General features: G+C 48.5%; 5 protein-coding genes and 1 non-coding gene across 6 annotated transcripts; 5 read left to right on the top strand and 1 right to left on the bottom strand.

Annotated features, from left to right (window-relative positions):
- Window positions 1-6,841: 6,841 nt before the first annotated feature.
- On the top strand, window positions 6,842-8,088 carry LOC149097809 (uncharacterized). Its single transcript, XM_089280135.1, has one exon. It carries the CDS (start codon window positions 7,626-7,628, stop codon window positions 8,031-8,033), a length of 408 nt encoding a protein of 135 aa, XP_089136261.1. The 5' UTR covers window positions 6,842-7,625; the 3' UTR covers window positions 8,034-8,088.
- A 296-nt stretch (window positions 8,089-8,384) lies between these two features.
- On the bottom strand, window positions 8,385-8,456 carry Trnah-gug (transfer RNA histidin (anticodon GUG)). The gene has a single exon. It is a non-coding gene; the product is annotated as a tRNA-His (tRNA).
- Window positions 8,457-11,846: 3,390 nt separating this feature from the next.
- Window positions 11,847-12,673, top strand: LOC149097807 (uncharacterized). Its single transcript, XM_089280134.1, has one exon. It carries the CDS (start codon window positions 11,852-11,854, stop codon window positions 12,671-12,673), a length of 822 nt encoding a protein of 273 aa, XP_089136260.1. The 5' UTR covers window positions 11,847-11,851.
- Window positions 12,674-17,512: 4,839 nt separating this feature from the next.
- Window positions 17,513-19,206, top strand: LOC149097806 (uncharacterized protein F54H12.2-like). Its single transcript, XM_089280004.1, has one exon. It carries the CDS (start codon window positions 17,816-17,818, stop codon window positions 19,196-19,198), a length of 1,383 nt encoding a protein of 460 aa, XP_089136130.1. The 5' UTR covers window positions 17,513-17,815; the 3' UTR covers window positions 19,199-19,206.
- Window positions 19,207-20,771: 1,565 nt separating this feature from the next.
- LOC149097805 (uncharacterized) lies at window positions 20,772-21,455 on the top strand. The gene has a single exon (XM_089280007.1). It carries the CDS (start codon window positions 20,795-20,797, stop codon window positions 21,452-21,454), a length of 660 nt encoding a protein of 219 aa, XP_089136133.1. The 5' UTR covers window positions 20,772-20,794; the 3' UTR covers window position 21,455.
- A 195-nt stretch (window positions 21,456-21,650) lies between these two features.
- On the top strand, window positions 21,651-22,453 carry LOC149097804 (uncharacterized). Its single transcript, XM_089280006.1, has one exon. It carries the CDS (start codon window positions 21,692-21,694, stop codon window positions 22,451-22,453), a length of 762 nt encoding a protein of 253 aa, XP_089136132.1. The 5' UTR covers window positions 21,651-21,691.
- Window positions 22,454-22,541: the final 88 nt, after the last annotated feature.

Below are 22,541 nucleotides of genomic sequence, written 5' to 3'. Positions count from 1 at the left end.
GTCTCTATTTCACTCACATCTTAGACAATCAGGAGTGAGTTTAGAGACTTTGGGACTGGAATATATCTCCCAAGTTTCGCCAGATCGAGCCGAAGATGCTCAAAATCACAATGCGCGTAAGGCGCTCCCGCCTACTCTTTCAGTCTTCAAAAGAAGTAGGGCTATATTTCGGCCAGCAAGCTCGAAAGTGCGCGTTCAAAAAGTGTTCCTGTGTCCATTTCACTGGAAACCAAGGCCATCAGGAGTTAGTTTAGAGTCCCCGGGACTGGAAAATATCCCCCTATTTGCGGGAAATCGAGCCGAAGTATCCCAAAATCCCGATGCGCGTAAGGCGGTCTCGGCTACTCTTTCAGTCTTAAAGTTAAGTGGGGCTATATTTCGAGCCATAAGCTCGAAAGTGAGCGTTCAAAAAGTTTTGCTGTGTCCATTTAACTGCAAACTAAGGCCATCGGAAGTTAGTTTAGCTTCCCCGGGAATTGAAAATATTCGCCAACTTCCGGGAAATCGAGCCGAAGTTGGTGAAAATTACGATGCGCGTAAGGCGGTCTCGGCTACCCTTTCAGTCTTAAAGTGAAGTAGGGCTATATTTCGGCCCAGAAGCTCGAAAGTGAGCGTTCAAAAAAGTGTGCTGTGTCCATTTAACTGCAAACCAAGGCCATCAGTAGTTAGTTTAGAGTCCCCGGGAATGGAATATATCCCCGAAGTTCCGGGAAATCGAACGGAAGTTGGTCAAAATCACGATGCGCGTAAGACGGTCTCGGCTACTCTTCCAGTCTTAAAGTAAAGTGGGGCTATATTTCGGCCCAGAAGCTCGAAAGTGAACCTTTAAAAAGTTACGCTTTGTGCATTTAACTGCAAACCAAGGCTCTCAGGAGTTAGTTTAAAGTCCCCCGGACTGGAAAATATCCCCCAAGTTCCGAGAAATCGAGCTGAACTGGGTCAAAATCACGATGCTCGTAAGGAGGTCTCGGCTACTATTTCAGTCTTAAAGTGAAGTACGGTTGTATTTCGGCCCAGAAGCTCGAAACTGAGCGTTCAAAAAGTCTTCCTGCGTCCATTTCACATCAAACCGAGGCCATCACGAGTTAGTTTAGAGTCCCCGGGACTTGAAAATATCGCCAAAATTCTAGAAAATCGAGCGGAAGTTGCTCAAAATCAGGATGCGCGTAAGGCGGTCTCGCCTACTCTTTCAGTCTTAAAGTGAAGTGGGGCTATATTTCATCCCAGAAGCTCGAAAATAAGCCTTCAAAAAGTGTTACCTTTTTCATTTCACGGCAAACCAAGGCTATCAGGAGTTAGTTTAGACTGCTCGGGACTGGAAAATATCGCCCAAGTTCGGGTAAAGCGAGCCGAATTTTGTCAAAATCACGATGCGCGTAAGGCGGTCTCGGCTACTCTTTGATTCTTAAAGTGAGCTGGGGCTATATTTCGGCCGATAAGCTAGAAAGTGAAAGTTCAAAAAGTTTTCCTTTGTTCATTTCACTGCAAACCAAGGCCATCAGGAGTTAGTTTAGAGTCCCCGCGACTGGAAAATATCCCCCTATTTGCGGGAAATCGAGCCGAAGTATCCCAAAATCCCGATGCGCGTAAGGCGGTCAGGGCTACTCTTTCAGTCTTAAAGTTAAGTGGGGCTATATTTCGGGCGAGAAGCCCGAAAGTGAGCGGTCAAAAAGTTTTGCTGTGTCCATTTCACTGCAAAACAAGGCCATCAGGACTTAGTTTAGGGTCCAAGGGACTGGACAATGTTCCCCAAGTTCCGGGAGATGCACCCGAAGTTTGTCAAAATGACAATGCGCGTAAGGTGGTCTCGGTTACTCTTTAAGTCTTAAAGTAAGGTGGGGCTTTATTTCGGCCAGGAAGCTCGAAGGTGAGCGTTCAAAAAGTTTTGCTCTGTCCATTTCACTGCAAACCAAGGCCATGAGGAGTTAATTTAGAGTTCCTGAGACTGGAAAATATCCCCCAAGTTCCGGAATATCGACCGGAAGTTTGTCAAACTCACGATGCGAGCAAGGCGGTCTCGGCTACTCTTTCAGTCTTAAGTGAAGTGGGGCTATATTTCGGCCCAGAATCTCAAAAGTTTGCGTTCAAAAAATTGTGCTGTGTCCATTTCAATGCAAACCAAGGCCATCAGGAATTATTTTAGAGTCCCCGGGACTGGAACATATCCCCCAAGTTCCGGGAATTGGAGCCGAAGTTGATCAAATTCATGATGCGCGTAACGTGGTCTCGGCTACTGTTTCAGTCTTAAAGTCACGTGTGCCTATATTTCGGCCCACAAGCTAGAAAGTGAGCGTTCAAAAAGTTTTCCTGTGTCCATTTCACTTCAAAACAAGGCCATCAGGACTTAGTTTAGGGTCCCCGGGACTGGAAAATTGTATATCTCCTTAGTTCCGGAAAATCGAGCCGAAGTTGCTCAAAATCACGATGCACGTAAGGCGGTCTCGGCTACTCTTTCAGTCTTCAAGTGAAGTAGGGTTCTATTTCAGTCAAGAAGCTCGAAAGTAGGCGTTCAAAAACTTTTTCTGTTTCCGTTTCACTGCAAACCAAGACCAGCACGAGTTAGTTTAGAGTTCCCGGGACTGGAAAATATTTCGCAAGTTCCGGGAAATCGAGCCGAAGTTGATCAAAATCACGATGCGCGTGATTTTGCTGTGTCGATTTCGCTGCAAACCAAGGCAATCAGGAGTTAGTTTAGAGTCCCCGGGACTGGAAAATATTCTCCAAGTTCCAGGAAATGGCGCCGAAGTTGATGAAAATTGCGATGCGCGTAACGGGCTCTCGGTTATTCTTTCAGTCTTAAATTTAAGTAGGGCTATATTGGGCAATGAAGCTCAAAGGTGATCGTTCAGAATGTTTTGCTGTGTTCATTAAACTGCAAACCAAGGTCATCGGGAGTTAGTTTAGCGTCCCTGGGACTTTAAATTATTCGCCAACTTCCGGGAAATCGAGCAAAAGTGGCCCAAAATCACGATGCGCGTAAGGCGGTCTCGGCTACTCTTTCAGTCTTAAAATTAAGGGGGAATATATTTCGACCTAGAAACTCGAGACCGGGCGTGCGCTAATTTTACCTGTGTCCATTTCACTGACATCTTAGGCCATCAGGAGTTAGTTAAGAGTCCTTGGGACTGGAAAATATTTACCAAATTCTGGCAGATCGAGCCAAAGTTGCTTAAAATCACGATGCGCGTCAGGCGGTCTCGGCTACTCTTTCAGTCTTAAAATGAAGTGGGGCTATATTTCGGCCGACAAGCTCAACACCGAGCGTGCGCTCCTTTTGCCTGTGTACATATCACTGAAAACTAAGTTCATCAGGAGTTAACATAGAGTCCTCGGGACTGGAAAATATTCCCCGAATTCCGGCAAATAGAGCCAAATATGCTCAAAATCACGATGCGCGTAAGGCGGTCTCGGCTACTCGTTTACTCCGAAAATGAAGTGGGGCTATATTTCGGTTCTACAAGCTCGACACCGAGCGTGCTCTCCTTTTACCTGTCTCCATTTCACTGAGAACTAAGTCCATCAGGAAATAGTTTAGAATCCTCGAGACTGGAAGCTATCCTCCAAGTTTCGGCAAATTGAGCCATACTTTCTTAAAATTACCATAGGCGTACGGCAGTTTCGTTTACTCTTTCAGTCTTAAAATGAACTGGGGCTACATTTCGGCCTAGAAGCTCGACACCGAGCGTGCGCTCCTGTTACCTGTGACCATTTGACTGAAAACTAACGCCATCAAGAGTTAGGGTAGAGTCCCCGGGACTGGAAAATATCCCCCAAGTTTTGGCATATCGAGCCATAGTGGCTAAAAATTTCGATGCGCTTAAGACGGTTTCGTGTACACTTTCAGTCTTAAAATAAAGTGGGGCTATATTTCGGCCTACAACCTGGAAACCGAGCGTGCGCTCCTTTTACCTGTGTCCATTTGACTAAAAACCAAGGCATTCAGGAGTTAGTTTAGAGCTTGCGGGACTGGAAAATATCCCCCAAGTCCCAGGAAATCAAGCCGAAGTTCGACAAAATTACCATGGGCGTAAGGCGGTGCCGGCTACTCTTTCAGTCTTAAAGTGAAGTTGGGCTATATTTCGGCCCAGAAGCTCGAAAGTAAACGTTCAAAAAGTTTGGCTGTGTCCATTTCACTGAAAACCAACGCCATCAGGAATTAATTTAGAGTGTCCGGGACTGGCAATTATCTCCCAAGTTGCGGGAAATCGAGCCGAAGTAGCCCAAAATCACGATGCGCGTAAGGCGGTCTCGGCTAGTCTTTCAGTCTTAAAGTGAAGTAGGGCTATGCTTCGGCCCAGAACCTCAAAAGTGAGCGTTCAAAAAGTTGTGCTGTGTTTATTATATTGCAAACCGAGGAAATCAGGTGTTAGTTTAGAGTCCCCTGTAGCGGAAAATATCCCCCATTTCTCGGGAAATCGAGCCAAAGTTGGTCAAAATCACGCTGCGCGTAAGACGGTCTCGGCTACTCTTTCAGTCTTAAAGTAAAGTGGGGCTATATTTCGGCCTAGAAGCTCGAAAGTGAACCTTTAAAAAGTTACGCTTTTTGCATTTAACTGCAAACCAAGGCTCTCAGGAGTTAGTTTAAAGTCCCCCGGACTGGAAAATATCCCCCAAGTTCCGGGAAATCGAGCTGAACTGGGTCAAAATTACGATGCTCGTAAGGAGGTCTCGGCTACTATTTCAGTCTTAAAGTGAAGTACGGTTGTATTTCGGCCCAGAAGCTCGAAACTGAGCGTTCAAAAAGTCTTCCTGCGTCCATTTCACATCAAACCAAGGCCATCAGGAGTTAGTTTAGAGTCCCCGGGACTTGAAAATATCGCCAAAATTCTAGAAAATCGAGCGGAAGTTGCTCAAAATCACGATGCGCGTAACGCGGTCTCGCCTACTCTTTCAGTCTTAAAGTGAAGTGGGGCTATATTTCGGCCCAGAATTTCGAAAGTAACCGTTCAAAAAAAATTTGCTGTGTCCATTTCACTGCAGACCAAGGCCATCAGGGTTAGGTTAGAGTCCTTGGAACTTGAATATATCCCCGAAGTTTCGGGAAATCCAGCCGAAGTTGGTCAAAATCACGATGCGCGTAAGACAGTCTCGCCTACTCTTTCAGTCTTAAACTGAATTGGGGCTATATTTCGGCTCAGAAGCCCGAAGGGGAGCGTTGAAAAAGTTTCGCTCTCTCCATTTCAATGCAAACCAAGGCAATCAGGAGTTACTTTAGAGTCCCCGGTACCGGAAAATATTCCCCACTTCCTGGGAAATCGAGCCGAAGTTGGTCAAAATCACGATGCGCGTAAGGCAGTCTCGCCTACTCTTTCAGTCTTAAACTGAAGTGGGGCTATATTTCGGCTCAGAAGCCCGAAGGGGAGCGTTGAAAAAGTTTTGCTCTCTCCATTTCAATGCAAACCAAGGCAATCAGGAGTTACTTTAGAGTCCCCGGTACCGGAAAATATTCCTCATTTCCTGGGAAATCGAGCCAAAGTTGGTCAAAATCACGATGCGCGTAAGGCGGTCTCGGCTACTCTTTCATTCTTAAAGTGAACTCGGGCTCTATTTCGGCCAAGAAGCTCGAAGGTGAAAGTTCAAAAAGTTTTCCTGTGTCCATTTCACCGCGAACCAAGCCACATCAGGAGATAGTTTACAGTCTCCGGGACATCAAAATATCCCCAAGTTCCGCGAAATCGAGACGAAGTTGGTCAAAAGAACGATTCGCGTAAGGCGGTCTCGGCTACTCTTTCAGTGTGAAAGTGAAGTAGGGCTATATTTCGGTCTAGAAGCTCGAACGTGAGCGTGCAAAAAGTTTTCCTCTCTCAATTTCACTGAAAACGAAGGCCATCATGAGTTAGTTTAGAGTCCCCGGGAGTGGAAAATATCTTTTAAGTTCTGGCAACTCAAGCCGAAGTTGGTCAAAATGACGATGCACCTAAGGCGGCCTCGGCTACTCTTTCAGTCTTAAAGTGAAGTGGGGCTCTATTTCGGCCCAGAAGCTCCAAAGTAAACGCTGCAAAAAATTTGCTGTGTCCATTTCACTGCAAACCAAGGCCATCAGGAGTTACTTTAGAGTCCCCGGTACTGCAGTATATTTCCTAAGTTCCGGAAAATGGAGAAGACGTTGGTCAAAATCACGATGCGCGCAAGACGGTCTTGGTTAGTCTTTCAGTCTTAAAGTGAAGTGGGGCTATATTTCGGCCCAGAAGCTCAAAAGTGAGCGTTCAAAAAATTTTGCTGTATCCATTTCAATGGAAACGAAGGCCATCAGGGGTTACTTAAGAGTCTTCGGGACTGGAAAATATCCCCCAAGTTCAGGGAAATTTAGCCGAAATTGGTCAAAATCACGGTGCGCGTTAGGCGGTCTCGCTTACTGTTTCAGTCTTAAAGTGAAGTGAGGCTTTATTCCTGTCCAGAAGCTTGAAACTGAGCGTTCAAAAAGTTTCCCTGTGTTTATTTGACTGCAAACCAAAGCCATCAGGAGCTAGTTTAGAGTCCCCGGGACTGGAAAATATCCCCCAGCTTCCGGGAAATCGAGCCGAAGTTGCTCAAAATCACGAGTTGCGTAAGGTAGTGTCGGCTACTCTTTCAGTCTTAGAGTGAAGGGGGGCTATATTTCGGGCGAGAAGCCCGAAAGTGAGCGTTCAAAAAGTTTTGCTGTGTCCATTTCACTGCAAACCAAGGCCATCAGGAGTTAGTTTAGCGTCCCCGGGACAAGAAAATATGCCCCAACGTCCGGGAAATTGAGCCGAGGTTGGTCAAAATCACGATGCCCCTAAAGTGGTCTCGGCTACTCTTTCTGTCTTGAAGTGAAGTGGGGCTATATTTCGGGCCAGAAGCCCGAAAGTGAGCGTTCAAAAAGTTTTGCTGTGTCCATTTCACTGCAAACCAAGGCCATCAGGGGTTAGTTTAGAGTCCCCGGGACTGAAAAAATATTGCTCAAGTTCTAGGGAATCGAACCGAAGTTGATCAAAATCACGATGCGCGAAATGCGGTATCGGCTACTGTTTCAGTCTTAAAGTGGTGGGGCTATATTTCGGCCCAGAATCCCGAAAGTGAGCGTTGAAAAAGTTTTGCTGTGTTCTTTGACTGAAAAACATGGCCATCACGAGTTAGTTTACCGTCCCTGAGACTGGAAAATATTCCCCAAGTTCCGGTAAATCGAGCTGAAGTTTGTCAAAATCACGATGCTCCCCAGGCGTTCTCGGCTACCTTTTCAGTCTTAAAGTGAAGTGGGGCTATATTTCTGTCCAGAAGCTCGAAAGTGAACGTTCAAAAAGTTTTGCTGTGTGCATTTCACTGCAAACCAAAGCTATCAAAAGTTAGTTTAGGGTCCCCGGAGTAGTCAATAGCGCTTGTTTGGGCCGTAACCAATCAGGAGCCAGGGATCATACCACGTGACCACTTTTTTCCCATACATTCTCTTAAAATTTAAAATCCAAGATGGCCGCTTTGGCGAAAAATGGCGCATGCGCAGATAGGACAACCTGAAATCGAGGTTGTGACGCGCATGTCCAAATAAGGCGATAGCCAATCCATGAGATCGAGGTTGTCACGTGCATGAAATCGAGGTTCGTATGGGAATAAAAGGGTTTGCGTGAGTGTGGAGTGAGTATTGTTGTTTTGAGATCGGCGACAAGAAGATGTCTTCAGAGGAGAGCAAGACGAAGGCGGATGAGGTTCCTGAGGAGGAGTTAATAGACGACATTACGAGAGAAGAATTTGCGGCGAAAGTGATGGATGCCGTTCATGAGGGTATTCTCGGAAAGATAATGAAGAATGCGGTTTCTCACGCCATGGATGTCGTTCTGAGGAAAGAAATTGTGAAGCTGGCGGATGAGGTGCTGAGGTTCCGAAAAATGCTGTCTGAGAAGATGCTTGCTGACCAGTCAGTCTCGTTTAAAGACCCCGTGTGTTTGGAGAAGTTGCCGGATGGATTTGAGGACGGATGGGAGGCGTGGAAGAGCAGTTGGGAGAACCGAGACGAGTTGGCGTACCGAGCATTTATCAAACAAATTGTAAAAACACCACCACCAGAATCAGAGGAGTGAAAAAAACATTTTTATTCATGCCTGTAACACTAATAAAGATCGTTTAACGAGAGAATGTACATGGTTTGTTGCGTGATTTTTTGCATCATCCTGATTGCTTGCACGTCATTGGTTCCCAGGTGCACGAGGGATAGCATCATGGTCTGTGGGGTGAGAAATTCTCCGTGAAAGCCTGAGGAGGATTCGAACACGCGTCCGAAGGGCGAGACTTTGGAGAGGTCTCTACGCATGTACCAGGGGTAGGGAAAGTGTTAGGTGAGGAAAAGGAGCATGACATCCTCGTCGGGGTGGGGTTCGTCCAAACAGATTTTACAGGCCAGGGGTCTCTATGGAAAAAGAAAAAAATTTTAATGCCCCGACCAGGAATCGAACCTGGGTCTTTGAGGCCACAACTCAACGTCTTGACCATTAGACCATCGAAGCGCTTACCTCTTTAGGACTTGGTTTTGGGGATGTCATCGGGAGGCAGTCCGAAATTCACCGCTTTACAATGAGGGCAGAGTCTTTCGGAGGGTTTCAACCACCAGGTGTGGAGGGCTTTACAGGTTCCGTGAAAGAATTGGTCACAACAGGGTGTCAGGAAGTAGTCTCTGATACTGTGATTGGAGGTGTATCCTTCCTTACACCATATACATTGGGGGTTAGGAAATCGAGACATGGAGTCTGAAAATAGAGCAAAAACAATTTTTATTGGACATTCCACTTGTTATTACAGGGTGGGACGTGTGCACGGTCCTATTGACCGGCGCCCTCTTTTTCCTCGGGATAACAATCAATGAACGATTTCACGTGATTGACACGTGACAGGGCCTGGTTGTAACCGTTTCCCAGGAAGACGGGTTCGTAACATTCGGTTTCCCCATTGTAGTACATCCCGTAGATGACCCCGCAACAGGTGGCGTAGACGCACGCTAGTCCCCATTCTTTTCTCAGTGGTCCCGAGATCGCGCGTACGAATTGGGTGTGGGTTCCATTTCTGCTTAATTCTAGGATGGGTTGGCGGCAGCAGGGTCTCAGCTGTTTGCACACGTGGCAATGGAGGGGTTGTTCCATGTCTAGAATTGAAGCAGTTGATGGTAAGTGTCGCGGACAAAGTCTACATGGACGACTAAATCATTGATCTCGTCCTCGTCGAGGGTCCCTAGCCTCTCCTCCAGGAATAAAAGATCTAGTTCGTCTAGGGCCACCCGGATAAAATCTAAAAGTTGTTCTAAGTCTATGTATAAGGGTGTCTCTTCATCTTCGTCCTTCATCCACTCTCTCACCCGCTTTTCCCTGGTGGTCAACTCTATGTTACACTGCTCTAATAGTTCCATACTCACTCACTCGGTATTTTGAGAAGCCACAGCAAGGAGAGTATCCACAGTCTTCTGTAGTGGGCGCTCATACAAGTTGAAAAAAAACTCAGAGTGAAAAGTGAACGGTCCAACTCGATTTTTATACACACGGTATAATGGTGTCCAGTCTCCTACCGTGAGGGGGTGTGGTAGGGGGATACCCCCCTATCCCCTGGGTCTGGGGTAACACGTGACTTCGTCTTGTTCTGTGATTGGCTGGACGGATCTTCATAAAGCGAATCCGCGCTGCCCCCGATCTTCACTCTGAGTTTTGAACTTGTATTGAGCGCTATCATGGCCTTGAGAGAGATTGGACTACAAAACCATGTGCCGAGAAAGCCCGAGGTTACCTATGAGGAAGCCATTGACCAAATGGAGGCACCCTGGACCAGATTCTATGAGGACATGAACTTTCCCATCCGAGATTTGTTGGTGGGTCGACGATGGCTGACACAACTCAAAGATTCTAGTCAGCTCGAGGTAATGTTCCACCAAATCTTATTTTTCATGGATGAGCAGAGGGAAAACTGGACCCGAAGTCATAGCATGTACCGGAGAATCGAGAAGTGTTTCGGGAGAACTTTGTTTAACTCGATCCTGACCATACGTAAGAACATTGTATGGGACGTGAAAGTGAAGCCGCCCGTGGACCGTATTACGTTTCATAGACTGATGTTATGTTACGGTTTTGAACCATTTCAGTCCACGTGGACGAGGAGACAGAAGAAGACAGCGAGACGCTATATACTCACAATTCACTTCTATTATAGTACTTTCAACAAATGTAATCAGAACACAATGCGAGCGATGATCGACGCGGAAGACAAATTACCCAACGTGTAAAAAAGAAATGTGAATTAAAAATCAGAGTGTGTTTTTTACAAAAAAACTGTCTGTCTCTTTTCTTAGTTTGGGTCCTGTCCATTGATCAGTATGGCTTCGGCAACTCCTCTCGGGTATTCGTCGATCCATTGAAAGAACTTGCAGGTACGCTTGGGACACTTGAGATAGAGTCTGTCTGGGTTGGACTGAGAGTGGGAGGTGGCTAAGACCAGAGACTTGCTGCATAGACATCGGAAACGAGCCGGGTCGATGTTCCTGTAGCAGGGGTGGGTCTGTTCTTCGACGCGTCTCAGGTAGGTGCCCACCTCTTTGACGCCACAGGTCACATAACACTTGGTGTAGAATCTGGAAGAGGGGCATCGGTAATACTCCCAGGTACGACCGTCTGGGGTTCGCACGCTTCCATATTCCAGGGGTACCATACAACGTGGGCAAGTGGGATCTTGTGGTTTCAGTTGGTTCAGGAACTGATCGGGGTCGAATTCCTCCAACACTTGGACTTCGGTGGATTCTCCTCGGTCGTCTACTTCAGGCGGTAATTCTACGAGGTTGTCTTTCTTGAATTTGCCGAGTCCCAGGGGTTCCAGGACTTGCAGGACTTGCATGGTTCGAGGAGGTGAGTCTCTTATCACGGTCATGCATCCGCCTTGAATGGCAGGTAGTTTTGAGTCTGTGAAGATAGAGAACGAGTTAGTATCCCAACAAGGTGTTTTCCCGTCGCATGGTTTCTAGGATGTGGGTGGTTTTTCGCACGTTTTTGGGGGTCAGTCTTTGCCTTCGCTTGTGATGGTTACTTTTCATTTGGCTTTTGACTTCTTGGCGTTGGATCGAAAACGCGCTCCATGGTTGCGAGAAGCCTTTGATAGGGACAGTGGTCCAACTGACCGAGTCAGGGGTGATCTCTTTGAAGAGGACGCGTTCGTTGAAACGGAGTCTGGTACGAGGTTTTTTGAATAACCATCTGTCTAAAGTGGATTGTAGTTGTTTACCTCCTACTTCTCCTTCCACTCTCTGGGGCAAGAGCAGTTTCAGTTTCTTTTTGGACGATTTTTTCTTTTTCTTTTTCCTGTCGGGTTCGACGTGTGAATCCATGACGCCTGCTGAGAAAAAGTGACTCGTGACAGAATGCGTGGTTCGACTTTATGGACGTTTTTGACGACCAATCGGTGCCGTGTGGTGTGATGGGATCATGTGACGGTCTTCGTTCCGATTGGTGGGATCTGAAAAGGAGCACGTGATCCGGGAAAGTACGGAGTGAAAAGTGGATCCACGGCGCGGGTATAAAAGGAGCCCGTTGGACGCAGCGAATCATTCTCGACTTGCTCTTGACGCGGTGATGACCTATAGGATTTTGGATGAGAGAGCTGTGAAAGAGATCCTTGAAGATCTGAGACAGCAGTTGAATCGAGCTTCTGACGTTTTGGATACAATCGAAAAAGAAGGCGAAAGACCGTTACATGGGAAGATAATTGACTTGGAGTTACGTCTTGTCTCCCCTTTGTACTATAGGCTACAGAGGCACTTGATTGACTGGTGCGACCGTAGTTGCTATCCTCATTTGTCGGGCTTGGAGATCACGAAGCGAGCGGATCGAGAAGGAAAGAAGTTTAACGAGTTTGTCTGAGGGTGGGTTTCAAGATGACTTACTATAGCAACTCGAACCAGATTCGGGACCTCGTGGAGCAGATCGTGGATCAGAAGGTACACACTTTAAGAGATCTCGATGCCATTCCGGATGCCAGAGTGGACCTGTACATTTTTGACAATCTCTTTGAACCGTTAGGTCAAATACCCGATAGTCTGTGGTCTTTTGATCTCATGATGAGACGTCGTCCTGACTGGGGTGGTACGATTTTGGAGATGATGAAGAAGAACGAACATGTGTTTTTGTTCTGTGGTGAGTGGTGTCGCGTGATGTACAGAAGTGGTATCGGTCAATTCAAATTCGTTCATTGTCGGGATCCCACCCTGGACACCGAGCGTGCCTGTTTGATCGCCACGGATAACCTCACGTACATGATGAGCGATGCCATCCGTGATCTGTTTGAACCCTTGCGGTTCGCTCGCGACCTGTCACGACGGGTGTTGAAGAACGACAAGAGTCCCAGGGTGGAGGAGATACTGAATTTCAACAGGTGCGCTCACAAGGAAACGTGTCTGAAATTGGAAGAGTTGATCTACGATATCATGCGTCAGCGTGATCTGTGGAAGGATCGGTTTTTCTTCCGCGCCCTCGAAGCCGACGAGGATGACCTGTGTGGTGAGTGTAGAGAGAGTATGCGACAAGCATTCTATGTGAAGGGGAACGAGGAGGAAGCCCTGAAGTGGAGACCCGGTAAATGTGATTGGAGAAATTGTAAATATTATGCCATGGATACCTTTGAGGAGGACTGTGATAATGAGTACGGTCAAGAATGTAAGAACACGGAATATGTTCAGTACTTTTCAGATTCGGACTAGGTCTTTCTTGCCTTCTTTTTCGTTTTTAACCAATCGGAGTCGATTTTTCGTAAGAACCAATCAGGCACGACGTTTTTGTACATATAAGAAAGTGTGAATAAAAAATTGGGTTCAAATCGTTATGTCTCATACCTTGAGTTGGTTGATCTCGAGAGTGTGTGCGACCATGGCCGATCGATGGTGTTGGACCACTTTGTGTTCCAAGTGCGATAGAGTCTACGAGCGATACGGTAAGAGTGAACCCATCCCGTACGACTTCAGTGATTCGCCCTTGGAGGTGTTTGACTATACCGACGTCGAACCCAACGTGATGCGTTTTGTGGTTTATATCTTGTGGTTGAAACGGCAACCCGATTCATTTAAGAAGTATCTGGAGGTACGTGAGCAGCGTTTCGAGTTGTGGAGACAGTGCATTTACAAACTTTATCGACTATGAAGAAGAAAGGTCAAAAGAAGAAGCAGAAGCCGCTTTCGACCGGGACGTTACTGGGACGGTATCGGGATCCTTCTAGACCCGGTAGTCTGGGCGGTCTGACGCGATTCGCCCAGGCCAATAAGATGTCGGTACGACGCGCTCGCGAGGTCTTGCAACGGGATTTGGGGTACACGTTGCACAAACCCAGACGTCGTCGGTTTCCCACGGTCCCGGTGGTAGTGTTCGGCATCGACGAGCAGTGGACGGCCGACCTGATCGAGGTGATCAATATTTCGAGGTACAATCGAGGGTATCGTTATCTCTTGACGGTGGTGGACGTGTTTTCCAAGCACGCCTGGGTCCAGCCCTTGAAGAGCAAGACGGGTAAAGCGGTGACGGAAGCCATGGCCAAGATCCTGAAAGGAGGTAGAAAACCCATCAATCTCCAGACGGACGACGGGAAGGAATTCTACAACAAGACGTTTCAGGATTTGATGAAGCAGAAAGGCATTCATCATTTTTCGACGCGTGGGGATACGAAATCCAGTGTGGTGGAACGGTTCAATCGGACCCTGAAAGAACGTTTGTACCGATACTTCACCGTGAAGAATACGATGAAGTATGTACCCGTGTTACAAGATCTGGTCCGAGGGTACAATCGATCGTATCATCGCAGTATCAAGATGGCTCCCGATCAAGTGACTTTAGCGAATAGCGAGGACGTGTGGGAGACTCTTTACGGGAAGAAAAAAGGGAAATTGAAGAAACCGCAACTCAAAGTCGGGGATCGTGTGAGACTGAACAAGAAGTTCCGACAGTTCAAGAAAGGGTATTTACCCGGTTGGACCGAAGAGGTGTTTGTGATACGTAGGGTGCGTCCTGGGAAGGTCACCACGTACAAGGTGGAAGAATGGGACGGTACGGCGGTCGAGGGTACGTTTTACGCGCAGGATTTGCAAAAGGTGAACGTGAAAGACGACGATCTGTTCCGCATCGACAAGATCGTCAAACGAAAAGGGGATAAAGTCTTGGTGCGATGGAAAGGTTGGCCAGTCAAGTACGACAGTTGGGTGGATAAAAAGGGACTGTACGTGACCCAAAAGCCCAAGACGAAAAAATGAAGGACTTTTACGTGCATTTGTTGAGCAATGCCAGCACGAACGAGTTCACGGACAACAAGGCCAACAGTTTCAAGAATCGTCTGCCGTATCCGCTCCTGTTTGAATCCGACAAGGAATGGAAAGTGGGCTTGGCGAGCGTGTCTTACCCGATCCCGCCTGCACGACCGCATCAAGTACCTGTCACTCAAGCGCACGACTTTGACGACGGCGATTATTTGTTCGGTATCGATTGGACTATTGAAACGTTCAGGTTGCAAGACGATGGGATTACGTGGCGTCCATCTCGTTACCCCGTGACATTTTACGTCAGCGGGAAGGAACTGAACCGTGACCGACACAAGGTGACGAGTGGTAAATCTCTCATGCAATACCTCATCAATCGTTTTCACGAACGCCTGTATCATTACATGGATCATGCGGGTGAAAGTCGGACGGGAAAAAATATTACCCCGTGTTCCGATGGGAGGGGAACGATTTGATTATCGACAACACCGACACGTTCCTCGCCGAGTCCGGAGACAGAAAACGTCCCAGAGTGTATTTTGGTACTAAACTGGTCAAGAAGTTGAGTTTGATTCGCGAGGAATCGTATTACTCCGTTCACTTGGACGTGAACATGCTCAAGATCTTTCCCAACGACAAAGTCCCGTCTGATTTCAAGAAAGACTGGACCAACCATGACAGCAATCGATCTCGCGAATTTTGGAATTTGGACAGTCACGGGACGTTACAGCTCAGTCCCTATTGCAACTGGCGCTTCAGTTACCTGGACGAGGAATACGCCAAGACCTACGATCGTGGAGTCGTCGTTCATCCGGACCTGCCTCCGCCTCGCAGTCCCATGTACCTGTATTCGAATGTGGGTCGTAGTCCATCACGGGGAATCGCGTGACGGATCTCTTGAGAGAAGTCCCCCACGACTCGACCAAGACGAGGTACGAACCGAATCAGATTCAATATAAACCCGTGCGCAGCAACGTTTTGGATATAGTGGAGGTGCAATTGGCCGAGAACGACGGAAGGCTAGTGGACTTTGCGTCGGGCGTGACGTCGGTGACACTACACTTTAAGTATGAATGAGTCTGTCGACGACTTTTACGTGCAACTGATGAGCAATGCCAGCACGAGCGAGTTCCCGGACAACAAGGCCCACAGTTTCAAGAACCGTCTGCCGAACCCGTTGCAGTTGAGAGAGTCGGGATGGAAAGTGGGTATCAGCGACCTCTCGTTTCCGTCCGCGACGCGTAAGATGGGTTTGAAAGATTCTCTTCTGTTTGAAATCTGGTGGATCGATATGGTGGACGCGGATCGAAACATATACACGCGGGTCTCTTCGGTGACGAGAGAGGGCGATTTGGAATTCACGCCTAGGACCGGTACCGAGTTACTGAACGCGATACGAGATCGATACCTGCATAGGTTGAGCTCTCGAACGGATGCCGACGTGACCATGTACAAGAAAAAGAGCAAACCCGACGATCCCACCGAATTGCTGTACACGGTCATACCTAGGGCCGAGCAGGGAGAATGCGTCCTGGACAACTCGAGAACGTGCCTCAGCCTCCTGATCCGTGGTAAACGCGTCTTCCCCCAAATGTCCATCGGCATCGAATTGGCCAAGAAGATGAAATGGGTCAAGATGGGAACGTTGCAGAACGGACGACCGGGTTACGTCTTGGGACCCCATTTGAGGAAAGAATTTCCCAAGGAGGTCGTACCCACGGCCACGGACTTGATCATAGCGCAGAATGACGGGGACGAGACATTTTACAAGATCGACCCTGACACCTTAAATTTGAGTTGTTTCATCAATTGGGTCTTCACGGACCTGGATCGCAGTTACGCGGAAGCGTTCGGTCACGAGCGTCGTTCCTTGTTCGTGTATTCGAATGTGGGACAGAGTATGGTGACGGGGAATCAAGTCACGGACATGTTGAAACAAGTGCGTTACGATCCGGACGTGGTCGACCTTCAACCGAGACACATCCTATATCTACCGGTGCGTACAGCCGTTTTGGACATTGTCGAGACTGAGGTGTCGGAGGAAGACGGACGACTGGTGGACTTTGCGTCGGGTGTGACCACGATCACGTTGCATTTCAAGAAAGGATGAGTGATTTTTACATCACTTTACCCAGTCACAGCAGTAAGAACGAGTTTCCGGAGAACAAGGCCAACAGTTTCAAGATCAGGTTACCCAATCCCATACGCCTGGAGGGACATGGATGGAAAGTAAGGTTGTTTAGCATCGCCATGCCAGATGCGCACGTGACGCTGCCTTCCTTCACCGATGCTGTGGGTAAAGTCACCTTGGCCTATACCGCCTGGAGACGCATTGAACCTGAAACATCCAATGGGTATACGTTTGGAGAAGCGTTCTTCGACACCGAAAATGTCAAAGATGTGTTCAGCAACGTGAACGGTGTTGAATTCATGAAATCAGTTATCAGCTACTTCGAAAGGCAACGCATCTTCAGTCATTCGGGACCGAGAGTGAACTCAAAATACGTCACGAATGATGGGAGAAGAACCTACGTCACGTTCAAGTGGGAAGGCGAAGACCTGGTCACGGATAACAAAAACGTCTACCGTCCCAGAAGGGAACCACCTGAATTACAATTTGACGTCGATCTGGCTTTGAAAATGGGATGGTTGCTGAGGAAGGGAAATAGTTACGTGCTGGGTCCAAACTTGCAAATCGAATTTTTCGATGATGTCATTCCAGACATTCGAACCAGAGGAGACATACAGGATTCGAGTGGAAATCGTCTTTTTTTCCATGTCGTGAAAAACCCCATCAAAAATACTGAATTCTTGGAACTCAGCGTCTTTTGCAATTGGCGTTTTCTGAACCTGAACAGAGCGTTTGAGAGTGTGATCGGAAGCAGTTCGCGTTCCTTGCTCGTGTACTCCAACGTGGGAGGTGGAAGTGTGGTGGGAAATCAAGTCACGGATTTACTGAGGGAGGTCAACTGGATTCGAAGAGGCGAAGGTGTTCAGTACTTCGAACCCGCTCACATTCAATATATTCCCGTGCGCAAAGAGGTGCTGGACATTATGGAAGTGCAAGTGGCCGAGGCAACTGGAGAACTGACGAACTTCGGAGCCGGCAATACGATCGCGACGTTACACTTTAAGAAATCATGATCGGTGGAACTTTGATACGGTTTCATCCTGACGGATACCAATCGGGGTCTGGCATATTCGGCCAGGTTTGGAAAGGCATCAAGAAACGAGGTCCCGGCATTCTCAAGGACGTTCTGAAGGAGACGGCCATCGAGGGTCTGAAAGGTTTAAAATCGGGTGGCACGGGAGCAAAGCCCAATTGGAAAGGTGCACTCGCCGGGTTAAAGCGGGGAGCCATTCGCTCCGGGAAACGTAAAGCGACGGAAGAGTTCCAACGCTTTTTGGGTAGTAAAAGAAAAAGAAGAGACCTGTTTGGATCATGATTCCCATCTACTCGAGACGGGTGAGACGTCTCCCCGGAGGGATACGCACGTATAAAGGGGGTTCGCTCTTCCGGAGACGCTCAAAACTCCCAGACTACCGTTGGGTAAAGTCAGCACTGAGAAGCGTGCAACGACGGAAAAGACGACGTAGACGACGATGACGGACCTCGTGGCTCACGCTAGGTCGGCGGGGGTTCGTAACCCCCGCCTGGACATGTTCACCACTCCTCCCACGGATCTCAGCATGTCGTCGCGACGTGAGGTGAGAATCAATCCGTTCAATACGGGGATCAACCCAGTGACCTTCCAAATCGATCCTCAAGAAGACTTCATCGACATGAACGAGAGTTTCTTCGAAGTGGAGTTGGCCGTCAAGACAGCTGCCGGAGGTAATATAGCGCAAGCGTCTACCGTCGGACTCGCCAACAATCTGGCCCACACCCTCTTCAAACAGATCAATGTGAGATTGAATGGGACTCTCATCAGCCCCCAGACCGATACTTACCACTACAAAGCCTACATCGAAGCGCTGTTGAACCATGACCGAGACGACGGTGAATCGATCCTGACACCAGAGGGTTGGTACAATTGTCTAGGTGTACCCAGTCGCGGAGAAGGCGATGTGATGACAGGCAATAAGTTGGATCCTGCTCACGCCGATTATGCTGCCTTATCCCAAGATCTCAAGAACATGGTTCAAAGTCGAATTCAGTTTTTTGGTGGAAAGAGAGTGACTTTGAGGTTCAAACCTTACCTGGAAGTGTTTTATCTCAGCAAGTTACTGGTACCCGGTGTACAGATCCAGATCGACATGTACTTCAATGCCCCCACTATGTGGACAGTCCAATGGGCCGGTGCCGCTACTCTCAGACTGACTGAAGCCGACGTGAAAGTGAGATTGTTCCTGTCTCAAGTGAGAGTGACTCCCTCGGTGTACCGAGAACTCATGACCAGCATGAAAGGCGGAAGAGTGGCCACTTACCCCACGGTGAGAGGTGAAATTCGCACTTACTCTCATCCCAATGACAATCGTCATTTTGAGTGCAGCAATCCTTTCCACAATAAACTGCCTAATCGGTTAGTGGTGGTGTTGATGAAACAAACAGCCTTCAATGGAACTGTGACGGTCAATCCGTTCAGTTTTGAACAATTCAATCTCTCTTCCATCAAACAACTGGTGAGAGGTGAAGAGTACCCCTACGAGACCTTGGAGCTCAAACACGACGATGACAGTAAAGATCTGAGAGGTTACCAAAGATTCCTCAAAGCCTCGGGAGTCTTGTGCAGAGGAAAAGGAAACATGGTCCGGAAAGAGGACTGGGGGCACGCCAAGAGATGCAACCTGTTTGTATTTGATAACACAGCCAATGGATGTTTGGACAGTCCAGTGTTGAACCCCAAGCAGGAAGGTGAACTGCGTCTGGTGATCGATTTTGCAGACGCCCCAGGCTCAAACCTGACCATCTTGTTGTACGGCGAATTCGAGAACATGCTGGAGATCAACGAGAACCGAGTCGTCCTCTACGACGTGTATCAATGAGAGGAAAGAAGAAAAAAATGGAGAAAGTAGCCTTGAATAATTTACAGTTGGATTATTTGGCACGGGCGAATCCGTCACTCTGCTGTGTTTTTCACGGCACGGTCCCTTGCGATCGGCTTCCAAGGACAGTACCTCAAGAAGGACCGACCGCTTACATCGTGAACACGGACCCTCACGACAAACCGGGATTTCATTGGATCGCTTTGTGGGCCGACAAGAGCAAGTGCGAGATCCTGGACAGTTACGGTCTACCGTTGGACACGTACGGAACCGCCGGACCGATCCAAGCCTGGTTAGACCGTCATTTCAAGTACCAGATTCACAACGGCAAGAGTCTACAGTCCCTGTTCAGTCAGAGTTGCGGCGGTTACGCCCTGATGTTCCTGATCGACCGAGCCGAAGGTCGTGACATGAACGAGTTCTTGAATCGTTTTAAGAAAAACGAGTTTGTGGAGAACGATCGTAAAGTAGGACAGATGTTAGAACGTTTGATCGTGGACGAGTTGGATTGGCGCAAGATTTGTAAAACCCCGTGTCACCAGGACACGTGCGGTTCCTCCCGAGGAGTGCGTCATTTGTTATAAAGTAAGCTGTTCGAAATAAAAGAGGTTCATTTTTCGAGAGAACAAGGATGTTGCGTAGTGAAGGCAGATGGTTCCGTCGATTCTTAGAACTGTGTCGAGAAGAGACGACGAAATTGTCCTCGGACGATCCTCTTCGACAGGTCATGGAACGCATTTTGGATTGCGACAGTTACCGTCGAGTCCGATTCATACTGGACCGGGAAAAAGATCATTGGCTTCGATACAACCTGTTCCACCTGAGTATCCGAGCCAGACTTCAAACGAACGCTAGTCGAGATTACACGTGTTACCCGTATTGGCACGTGCTTCGCTACGGCAATAAGTCCTTGCGCCATCACTTTGTGAGTGCATAAAAAGGGGCGACGGAAAATAAAAGGGTTCATTGTGGATTCACTGACAAAACAAGACGCATCATGGCTCTTCAGTTTCAAGGGCATAGACATTTGGACGACGTGATAGCCAGGTTAGAAAAACGCTATGGAAAAGCGGGTGGAAAAACGCCTCAACCCAGTGAGGCTCATTTCAAGAAAAACCAACCGCCAAAACGGCAACTCAATCTGAAAATACTTCAACCCGCCAGAAGACAAGTGTCTTTTCAACCGCCGTCTGTCCTTGACACCGGCGAATTACCGGCGACCGTGACCACGCGCAGGAAACGCAACAGAGCCGCCCCTGCCATGCCGAAGCTTTCCGAGAAGGAAGATAGGAAAAGAAAAATGAAAAAGAGGCATTGGTACGAAGACAAGTTCGGAGACTTGAGAAAATTCGCCAAGAAAAAACCTCAAAAAAAGAGATCGGCGCCTGCCAAGAAAAAAGGACGTCCCAAGAGAGCCGCTGCCCAGAGGGCCATGGCCAAGATCAAGAGTCGGGCCAAGAAAAAACCCATCTGTTTCAATCGTAAGGTCACCCTATTGGGTCTATTGAAACGCATCCCAGCCGTCAAGACCCCATTGGCCAAGTTGTTCAGATAAAAAACGGAGCGTCTCGAAACCCCGGACCATTTTTCAAGATCATGGAACGGCGCAAAGCGTTTCGATTTCACACTCCGTCGAGTTTGTTGATAGCGGGTCCGTCGGGGTGCGGCAAGACGGTGTTCACGACCAAACTGCTCTTGGAGAACGGCGACTTGTTCCAACAAACACCCAAGAGTATTCATTACTGCTACGGATCGTGGCAAGACGGTTTCCAAAAGCTCAAGAAGGGCGGGGTCAAGTTTCACGAAGGCATCCCCGAAAGCGAACAGTTACCCCGATGGTTTCCTGGAGGGGGCGTGTTGGTCTTGGACGATCTGATGGACGAGGGTGATAACGACAAGCGCGTGTTGGATCTCTTCACCAAACATTCGCATCATCGGAACATCACGGTACTTTACCTGTGCCAGGATCTATTCCCCAACGGAAAATTCGCCAAGACCATTTCCCGAAACGCGCATTACATCGCGGCCTTCAAAAACCCTCGGGATCAGTTGCGGATACGGAATTTACTTCTGCAATCGTTTCCCACGCAATGGCAGGAGGTGTTGGACACGTTTCGAAAGGTCACCGATCGACCTTACGGTTACATGCTATTGGATCTTCATCCAGCCAGTCAGGACGATCAACGCGTTCTCAGCCATGTGTTAAAAGACGAAGGATTCGTCCGATGCCATCAGTTTGCGACACCGTCATGCTGAGGAGCAAAGTCGAGTGGTTTCCTCTTTTCATTCACCTATGTAAAAACAGGCTCAAATACATCATGAATCCCGATGAGCTGGACTACGAACCGATGAGACAGGTCACGGAATGCGAGAGTTACCGTCAAGTGAGGTCCATCCTAAACGCATATAACGGTGAGGGTTTCGATTATTTGGTTCCTAAGCAACGAGAACTCGCCGAGAAGAAGATAGAAAGAGAGAGGGGAATGGATAAAAATGAGCTCTTATGGTAGCGACGATTTCAACCTCTCGGCTCTGGAGGATTATTCGCCTTGGAGTCCATTGGCTCGAACGAGTACACCCATTCCATCTGCAGCGGGTGTGGGTGCGAGTCTGAACACGCCTCCTTCACCGCTATCGTCACTGCCGACACCACCCCTGCCCAACGTCTCGCCCGTCGGAGTAGGCACCGCAGGCTCGGGTGTGCCGCAGACCAACGTCACGGTGGGTGTCGGTGGCGCTGGATCCGTGTCGCGCTCCAACGTCACAGCGGGTGTCGGTGCACCCCGAATAACATCCGCCACCCCTTTGGCACACGCTGTTCGAGGAGGGAAACGACCGAGACGCGTCCCGCGTCAAAATACACCGACGTCCTCCAGTGATTCCGGCAGCCGCAGAAGAAGTAGCGCTAGTGGTAGCGGTGGAAGAGGCAGAGGCAGAGGCAGAGGCAGAGGCAGAGGCAGAGGCAGAGGCGGAGGCAGAGGCGGAGGCGGAGGTGGAGGTGGAGGTGGAAGTGGTGGTGACTCCACACCGCCTTCGTCGATTCGATCGGGTCGCGGAGGAAGAAGAAGTCGAGGCGCACGTGTTCTCGACCAAGCCCAGATGCAGCAACAATTGGAGGAGATTTTGCGCCAACAACAACAAACGGCGGCGGGTCGACGAATCGCAGGCATCACGACCACGAATACGATCACGACCACCTATAAGAACGGACAACGTCCTACGGTGACTCGCAATTCGACCAGTGTACGAAACTGAGAACATCAACATGATGAGAAGCGAAGTCAAGTGGTTCCCCTACTTCCTGCATCTATGTCGATGCTCCCGCTCTTACTGGGATGCGACC

The sequence above is a fragment of the Orbicella faveolata genome, unplaced genomic scaffold (genome assembly GCF_042242905.1).
Source record: "Orbicella faveolata isolate gen_17 unplaced genomic scaffold, um_ofav_v1 contig_47, whole genome shotgun sequence".
Taxonomy (NCBI): Eukaryota; Metazoa; Cnidaria; class Anthozoa; order Scleractinia; family Merulinidae; genus Orbicella; species Orbicella faveolata.
This window is presented reverse-complemented; position numbering and strand designations above follow the sequence as displayed.